The sequence below is a fragment of the Bos grunniens genome, chromosome 15 (assembly GCF_055505025.1).
Source record: "Bos grunniens cultivar Pamir isolate PY7600 chromosome 15, Bosgru_T2T1.0, whole genome shotgun sequence".
Classification (NCBI taxonomy): domain Eukaryota; kingdom Metazoa; phylum Chordata; class Mammalia; order Artiodactyla; family Bovidae; genus Bos; species Bos grunniens.
Window position 1 is genome coordinate 81,898,664 of NC_141179.1, and position 9,392 is coordinate 81,908,055.

A 9,392-nucleotide genomic window follows, 5' to 3' on the forward strand; every position below is an offset into this window, starting at 1 on the left:
ATTAAATTTTCCGAGGCCTCCGCTCGCAGCAATCGCTTGAAACCAATGAAATGACTTAGGTAGAAAAAGCGACAGTTAGGTTAGCCAATAACATATCAAATCCCTTTCTCACCTTCCTTGCCTGCCGTAGGGGCCAATCAGAGATCTAGTTCCGGGTCCAGAGGCGGGGCATCTGACACTTGGCCCAATGGAAACCTTCAATGGTGAGAGAGGCGGGACCAGACCTACGGAAGCCGAAGAGAGCGGCCGGCGCCTCAGGGGGCCGGAAAGATGGCGGTCCTAGCGCCTTTAATTGCTCTCGTGTATTCGGTCCCGCGACTTTCACGATGGCTGGCCCGACCTTACTACTTTTTGTCAGCCCTGCTCTCTGCTGCCTTCCTACTCGTGAGGAAGCTGCCCCCTGTCTGCGAAAGTCTCCCCACGCAACGCGAAGACGGCAACCCTTGTGACTTTGACTGGGTGAGCGACCCCCTCCTCGGGACCCCACGACCTTGACTGTCCCCGCCCTGGTGGTCGCAGCCGGGAGCCCCGAGGCTGGCTGTTTTGAGAACGCCTCAGGTTCCGGGCCTCTTAGCGGACTTGACAGACTACTAAGAGTGTAGGGCGTGGATTGTTATCCAGCCTAAACCTCCTCTGGTTTAGGGTGGGAAAGCAGCCGGTTAGCTCGCCCAACAGTCTAAGCCTTCTGCCTTTTGAGTCCAAGCTCCTTCCCACCGCCCAGTCCATGCTCGACCAGAGTCCTCCCCAAACTGGGCACTCGCACTCTCCTCCAGTGTTGCTCGTTAGTAAAGCCTGTTGAGGAACCAGTGAGTTGTACAAGGCAAGTAGTATCTCTGGTATTCTCGTTTCATTGATGAAGAAACGGATCTTGGCGTGGTTAGGAGATTCGTCCAAGGTCACACAGCTAGTGAGCGACGAGGATTTGCAACCAGTCTTCAGCCATGGTAACAGCACACAGCCGTTTCTTAAAATTAAGTTAACAGTCTCACAGGGCGGACTGTGTGCTGGGCTCTGTGCCGCATACTGCGGATGTAAAAATAAATAAAATTGTTAGGCCTATGGAAATGGAATTGTAAAAAAAAAAAAAAAAAAAACGTAAAGAAATCCGTCTCAAGCCTCTTGCAGTCCTCCCTGAACTGGAATGGAGGGACCACTCAGAAAAATAACTTGAGGGGCTTCCCTGGTGGCCCAGGGGTTAAGACTCTGTACTTAACTTGCAGGGGGCCTGGGTTCCATCGCTGGTCAGGGAACTAAGATTCTGCATGTTTTAAGGGGAAAAAAAAAGTGTAAAATAAGTTGAAGCTTTCTGCCCTCTGCTGAATAGCCACATACATGTACTGAGGAAAGACAGTCACCTGAGTTTTTGTCTTTTTTTCCCAAAGGCCCAAATGAGTCTTGAACTTTAACAGAACCTGCTTCCTTACTTTTTATTCTTCACACTTTTTCATACTCTATCCTTTCCCAGTGTTATTAATTAGCTCAGATGTAGCCATCTTCTTCAAAAGATCCTATTTTTATCTATCCCACTTTAACCAAAATAAGAAACATGTAAGTGGATGGAAATAAAGATTTTTATAAAAGGGACTTTTTATGCAATTAATTTCTCTGAATACTCTTCCCTAATTATATGCAAAATACTGGAAGGTGTTATGTTTTCTTTTTACTCTGTTATTTTTTTTTTTTAACTATATAGTACTCATAACTGTTTGTCTTCCTGGAAAATCTGTGTTTTACTCATTTAGCCTGGTGATTTGGAAGTTACAGTATTAAGGTAGATAGTGTTAGCAAGGATGTGACTTCCCTGGTGGCTCAGCAGTGAAGAATCTACTTGCCAGTGCAGAGACTAGGGTTTGATCCCTGGGTTGGGAAGATCCTCTGCAGAAGGAAATGGCAACCCACTCCAGTATTCTTGCCTGGGAAATCTCATGGACAGAGGAGCCTGGCAGGCTTCAGTACATGGGGCTGCAAAGAGTCAGACAGGACTGAGTGTGTAAGCACATACACCCACAACCTTTGAGTTTGAATAAGGGCCAAGTATTAGATAACAACAAGGAAGTAGTATTAATTTTGTTAGATATGATAATGGTATTTTAGTTTAAGAAAGAAGTTCTTATCTGTAAGCAGTATGTACTGAAATCTTTATAGTCAAAATGATACAGTTGCAATTTGCTTTTAAGTTTCTTCAGCAAAAGAAATGGGTAGCGTAGATGAAATATTTTGCCATATTGGCAAAATATTACTATTGAAACTGAGTATTAGGGGTTTACTAGGGTATTGTAGGAGGCGGAAGATAATTTTCCCTTTGCCCTTCTGAGGTCTTGCCTGAGACTACTGTAATAAAAGACAGATTGAAGTCAATTAAAATACAAACACGTTTATTAACATGTGTAACTTGTGTACAAGGGAGATACCCAGGGAAAAATCAGTGACAAAGAGGCTTAGAATTCCAGCTTATATGGCATCTTCAACAAAGAACAATAGATTTGTGGAGAAATGACAGGATGAAGAAGGAAGGAGTTTTAGGTTTGCAGGAGCTGAAAATTGGAAAGGTAAACTGATGGTAGATAAAGGCGAGTTTGTTACGGTAGATCCCTCTGGCGCTATCTCCAGGCTGATAGCATCTAAAGTTATCTCCCCTGATTAGTTTTGTCCTTGGTAAAGAAGGTAAATTTTTGTCCTACTCTTAGACACGTAAGGGAAGGGCATGGAGCTTTTCTTTATTTTACTTCTCATCAGTTGCCTTTAGACTCAAAATAATCCTTATGCCAAAATGGCGTACTTGGGAGTGGCGTATTCTGCCACCCTTCAGTATCCTCTCTGATTTGGTGTGTGTTTGAGAATTTCCTTAATAAAAAGTTTGAAACAGGGCTACGCTGGTTACTCGGTGGTAAAGAATCCACCTGTCAATGCAAGAGACACAGGTTTGATCCCCAGTCAGGAAGGATTCCACGTGGTGTGGCGCAGCTCAGCTGGTGCGCATAGCTACTGAGCCTGTGCTCTGGAGCCCGGGAGCCGCACTGCTTTCCTGAAGCCCACGTGCCCTAGAACTCGTGCTCTGCCATGAGGGGGCCACCCCAGTGAGAAGCCTGCTCACCCCCATGAGGGAAAAGCCTGCCTAGCAACAAAGGCCGGGCACAGCCAAAAACAAGTAAAGATAAAATTAGCTTTAAAAAAAAGTTTAAAACGGTGAATAAACAAGCAAACAACCAAGGGAGCTCTTGTTTATGCAGTTATTCTGGAACCCAGTCTCGTCCTGTCTCCTACTGATGGCCTTAAGATCATCCCAGCACCATGCCAGCAGGTGGACAAAGAAAGCTGTCCTGCAAGGATGTGCATCCCCTTTCTTAACTGCTTAGGCACAGAAGTGGTGCGTCACTTCTGCTCACAGTGCGTTTAGGAGTGCTGGTCACACAGTTCTCCCTAGATGCAGTATGTCCAGGAGAAGAAGGAAGTAAAGTTTGGAGTATACATGGCTGGTCTTTACCACAGACACATTCTGTCTTTAGAGTATATTCCTTTTAGTCCTGTCTTTGGTCTCCTGATTGGGCATAATTCTCTTTTAAATCTTTGCATAATTATAAAAGCCACTTTTTTTTTTAAATTTTATTTTATTTTTAAACTTTACGTAATTGTATTAGTTTTGCCAAACATCAAAATGAATGCATCACAGGTATACATGTGCTCCCCCTCCTGAACCCTCCTCCCTCCTCCCTCCCCATACCATCCCTCCAGGTCGTCCCAGTGCACCAGCCCCAAGCATCCAGTATCGTGCATTGAACCTGGACTGGCATCTTGTTTCATACGTGATATTTTACATGTTTCAATGCCATTCTCCCAAATCTTCCCACCCTCTCCCTCTCCCACAGAGTCCATAAGACTGTTCCGTACATCAGCGTCACTTTTGCTGTCTCGTACACAGGGTTATTGTTATCATCTTTCTAAATTCCATATATATGCGTTAGTATACTGTATTGGTGTTTTTCCTTCTGGCTTACTTCACTCTGTATAATAGGCTCCAGTTTCATCCACCTCATTAGAACTGATTCAAATGTATTCTTTTTAATGGCTGAGTAATACTCCATTGTGTATATGTACCACTGCTTTCTTATCCATTCATCTGCTGATGGACATCTAGGTTGCTTCCATGTCCTGGCTATTATAAATTTAAAGCCAGTTTCATTCTTGAAAACTCTTCCTAATTTCTACTCGGGTGGAATATTTATTAAGGTCTGTCATATTTCCTACCTACACCCCCCGCCCCACACATTCAATGTCCATTTCTAAATCCAGTCAGTTGCTTTTTGTTGGAGACTGAGGCTAAAAACCTAGGTCCCTGATTGCCAGCCGTAAATCACAGTTAATTGGTTCTGTCTGAAATAATGATTTGGATCCTGTATGACTAACAGAAAGGTATGGAACGCCTCAAACCCTCCAGTCTACAGAAGGCCCTCCCCGTGTGCAATCTCTCACAAAGTCCTTGTTACTCTTCACTGCAGTCTTTACTCTTTGAAGTTTGCGTCTTTGTCATTTTCATTGTCTGTCTCACTTAACTCACATGCAACTTACCTTCTGGAAGGTGAGGACGAACAGCACACTAGTGGTACTGAAAGTCCCTCTGAGAGGTTTGAAGGGCCTCCTTCAGCTCTCAGGTTATATTCAAGGTTCATGGATTATCACTGAATATTAGGTGGAGAGGAATGTTTTACCTTAAAACCAAACAAATGGAATAACCATCTGTTGTACTGATGGGAATGATTGAGAAAGTTTACCTGGGAAAGTTATATTGTACCAGAGTCATGCTGAGTTGATTGTAGTATCTTACAGTTTTACACCATATACTTTATATAACTGTTTCATACTTCTTATCTTCTTTAATCCTCAGTTAGGGAAGCCCGTGCTCCCAGGTGAAGTACTTTGCTGAAAGGCAACAGGCAGTTTGTGGTAGTGGTAGAATTGGAGCCTGGATCTTCTGACTGGTGTTTTCCCCACTACCCCTTGTGCGTGCTAAGTCACTTCAGTTGTGTCTGACTCTTTTCGACCCCGTGGACTGTAGCCCTCTAGGCTCCTCTGTTCATGGGATTCTCCAGGCAAGAATACTGGAGTTGCCATGCCCTTCTCCAGGGGATTGTCCCAACCCAGGATTAAACCCGCCCCTCTGTGTCTCCTGCGTTGGCAGGTGAGTTCTGTACCACTAGCGCACCTGGGAAGCCAGCACTGCTGCTTAGCTGAGTCCTGTCATTTCTCTACTGTTAGCATTCCCAGTTTGGATCTTCGTTCATTTTTTCTCTGTTGGTTTGTATCACATATTTGGCTCCCTTGGTCACCCAAATCGTTTCCATTCATGCCATTCCTGACGCTCTGATTCTGTTCCAGAGAGAAGTGGAGATCCTGATGTTTCTCAGCGCCATCGTGATGATGAAGAACCGCAGGTCCAGTAAGTGTGGTTTCCCGCGGTTCAGACCAAGGACCTCCGGAGTCTTCCCCTCATGTTATGAGAGGGGCATAACTTGGTGAACTTGTCCCTCATTCTCTGCCAAGGCTGAATTTGACCTTAGACTTTTATCCTCTCCCCCCTCTCCCGTTTCAAAGTATTCCAAGGAGAGGGACAAATAATAGAACATGGGAGCACGCAGCCCAGCCTGACCTCTGACATCTTTGTGTTTCAGTCACCGTGGAACAGCATATAGGCAACATCTTCATGTTTAGTAAGGTGGCCAATGCGATTCTTTTCTTCCGCCTGGATATCCGTATGGGCCTGCTTTATATCACACTCTGCATAGGTAAGGAGAGTGTAAGACTTGGTTGTGGGAACCAAATTCCAGCACCAAACCAGTTTCTCCATACCTGTCTTCCATAGCTTATAACCAATTAACTGTGAGACTCAGATGGTGAGAACCTACAGAGATTGTATTTTAAGAGGAAGGGAATGTGTCTGTGTATGTCTACAAAACGCACTCTTTGGTACTTGGAATCTTTGGGTTGGTTTGAAAGTAAATCCCCTACTCAAGGCCTTATATGTTTTCTGTGCTGACTTAACATGCACAACATGAGAGCTGCAAGGTAAGTTTTAATTGGGGGAAAACGAGGCCTGCAGGCTGGGAGACAGCACCTCAGTTAGCTCTGAGGAACTGGTCCAGAGAGGTGGGACGAAAGGACAGTGTGTATTTGATTTTGGCGAAGGGGGGAGTACATGCAGTCAGCATATGTTTTTATAGAAAGTGTGTGCTAGTCTCATGAAGCTTTCTGCCAGTCACGAGAAACCGTTGTCACCATAAAGAATCTTGGTGCTTTTCTAGATGTGAGGAGATACACGAATTGAGCTCATAAAATCGGCTCCTGAGAATATTTAACTATCGGAAGACCCGTACTGCCAGTTTTTCCCTGAGCGCAGGGCGCCTCGTTTCTGCTCTGCACCCTGAGCTCCTTCAGAGGGTGTTGAAGGTCGGCAGCTGCGGGCGCGTGTGACTTAATCCTTACAGAGGTAGATGGCGAGTGCCACTTTGCAGTTAACACCTGTGACACCCTTTTTCTGTGTTTAGTGTTCCTGATGACCTGCAAACCCCCCCTGTATATGGGCCCTGAGTACATCAAGTACTTCAGTGACAAAACCATTGATGTGAGTACTCTTCTTCCCCGTTCCTGGGTGCCTTGGGGGTGATTTTGTCATTGCGCTCCCTACTCAGAGGAACAGCCGTGCTTCAGGATGGAATTCAAGGGCACTGGTTCATTGTGGGGTCTACAGAGGTATGGGGAAGCCGAGATGAGGAGTTAGGTGCTAAAGTCTGAATCTTCCAGGAGCCTGTGTAATTCAGTTCACCGTTTCCTCTCTGTGTGTGGCAGGAGGAGCTGGAGCGGGACAAGAGGGTCACTTGGATCGTGGAGTTCTTCGCCAACTGGTCTAGTGACTGCCAGTCATTTGCCCCTATCTACGCTGACCTCTCGCTCAAGTGAGTGGGACAGAGGGAGGGGCGGTAGAAATTGTCCCTTCCCTCTCGTTGGTTTGGCCTTGGTTTTTGCACACTGCAACCAAAGGCACTCCTGCCCCACCCTCAGGTATCTGTGCCTCTGTTTCATTGATTCCTTCTCTCTCATCTTGTGAAACAATACATTCCTCCCAGATACAACTGTACGGGGCTGAATTTTGGGAAGGTGGACGTTGGACGCTACACTGACGTTAGTACACGGTATGTGAGGGCCTGGGCAGGGGGTCCCCTGGGGCGATACACGCAGATGCACTTACAGAGAACCTTCTGGATCCTGCAGGTACAAGGTGAGCACGTCACCCCTCACCAAGCAGCTGCCTACCCTGATCCTGTTCCAAGGTGGGAAGGAGGTTATGCGGCGGCCGCAGATCGACAAGAAGGGCCGGGCTGTCTCTTGGACGTTCTCGGAGGTACATGAGCGGGCAGGTGGTTCGCAGGAGGGTGTAGAACAGGAGGTCAGTTTGGAGCGCACCCTGGGTTTGATTCCTAGTTCTGCTACTTGCCCACAAGCTTTGAGAGTGTGGACTGTTTATTAGGTCTCATTCATGGATTCACTCAGCAAATTATCCTACCACGTGCCAGACATTATAGCAGTAAGGAACGGTTATTAGTTAAGACTCAGTTTCGGTGGCTCTTACAGTCTGTTTCCTTGGCAGTAAATTGGAGAGGGTAACATTTGCTTACAGGTTTTGTTTTGCAGATTACATTAAATAATGTAGCTATAATTCTTGGCACAGTGACTGGCACATAATAGGTGAATATTAATTGACTTTTTCAGGTACCCCCAAAAAAGAGATCTGGGTTAGATTCCTGTCCTTTGCTTCCTCCCTTCCTAGACTGTGTAAATACAGTTGGCCTTTGCACAAACGAGTCAGAACTGTGTCGGTCTGCTCGTGTGGATGTTGTTCAATAGTAAAAACTACAGTGCTGCGCAGCCTGCGTGGTCGGCTGGAGCCGGACTGTGGTTGCGGAAGGCTGACTATAGTTATACATGGATTTTTGACTGCAAAAGGGTCGGTGCCCCAACCACACCCCTGTTCGACGGTCAACTGTACTTCTTCCCAGACACGACTCTCCCTTCCAGCTTGAACCTGATGCGTGTGTCCCTTTTGCACAGGAGAATGTGATCCGAGAATTCAACTTGAATGAGCTCTATCAGCGGGCCAAGAAGCTGTCAAAGGCTGGAGATAAGATCCCCGAGGAGCAGCCAGTGGCCGCTGTGCCTGCTGCCGTGCCAGATGAGGAGAGCAAGAAGGACAAATAGGACCCCTGCTCCAGTGCTTCCTCTCCTGTCAGTCCCTGGCACCTCAGGGGCCCTGCCCTTGTGTAACCACAAGCCTTGCCTGAGACCTGGGCCTTTTATTTATGTTTCCCCTGTTTGGCTATGCCTAGATGGGGAGGGTATCGCTTCTGACTTTTAAGAGGCATCCAGGGCAATGACAGGCACCCTCTCGGAAGGCCCCCACTGTTGCGGCCCGCTGTTTCACTGGAGGGAGGGAAAGATCTTGTCTGGTGGAGGGAGAAGGCTTGCCCTCCAAGCGGGGCCAGTGCGTCAACCACCATGTGCTGCCCGACGTCTCCATCAGGCTCTGGTCTCATTCCTCACGGTGGCGCCATGCAGCCTCCTTAGCCTAGATTAAACCCTAACAAACAGGCCAAGGTGCAGAGTTAGTGCTGAGATTTTCCCCTCAAGGAATCTTACTCCTTTAGGCCCTTCTGGCTTAGTCTGGCCTGTACTTAAAAAAGTGTAAGCCTGTGACCGGTCCCAAGGAAAAACCTTCAACCACAGACTTTTCTCTTTGAAGATTACTGAATAATCTACGTATTTTATGAAGATTGGGAAGAAGGGGAATAGAAGTTGGAGACTTCCTTTGTGTGGTGGGCCCTGGACGATGGCTCATTTAACCCTCCTGCATCCTCCCCACACCCAGTTGATGGTTTTGCACAATAAAGAGACTGAGAATTACTTTATTTTGCCTTTGTGTGTGATTCATGCATTACAAGTGAAGTGTTGGTCGCTCCTGCATTAGAAAAGCCAGGCAATTGCAGAGGACTCTGCCATGTTCATTTCAAAGGCCATCCTGATTAGCTCATCAGATGCTGCACACAGGTCCCCACACTGTGGACAGCTGCAGGTTTGGGTCTTCCCTCTGTTGGTGTTTAGTCGCTCAGTCATCCTATGGACTAGTCTGCCAGGCTCCTCCGTCCATGGCATTTCCTTGGCAAGAATACTGGAGTGGGTTGCCATTTCCTTTCTCCAGGGGATCTTCCCAACCCAGGAGCACACCCATGTTTCCTGCATTGGCAAGTGGACTCTACCACTTACCACCTGGGAAGCCCTTTTGAAGAGTAGCTATCCAACAACTGAAGAATCTACTAGATTATTATGATGACAATACAGACCTTAAT

General features: G+C 46.7%; 1 protein-coding gene across 1 annotated transcript; it reads left to right on the forward strand.

Annotated features, from left to right (window-relative positions):
* The first annotated feature begins 251 nt into the window (after nt 1-251).
* On the forward strand, nt 252-8,954 carry TMX2 (thioredoxin related transmembrane protein 2). Its single transcript, XM_086341834.1, has 8 exons — nt 252-459; nt 5,374-5,434; nt 5,667-5,780; nt 6,540-6,616; nt 6,841-6,947; nt 7,119-7,184; nt 7,264-7,393; nt 8,101-8,954. The coding sequence occupies exons 1-8, from the start codon at nt 271-273 to the stop codon at nt 8,245-8,247; spliced, it is 891 nt and encodes a 296-aa protein (XP_086197960.1). The 5' UTR covers nt 252-270; the 3' UTR covers nt 8,248-8,954.
* The last annotated feature ends 438 nt before the right edge of the window (nt 8,955-9,392 follow it).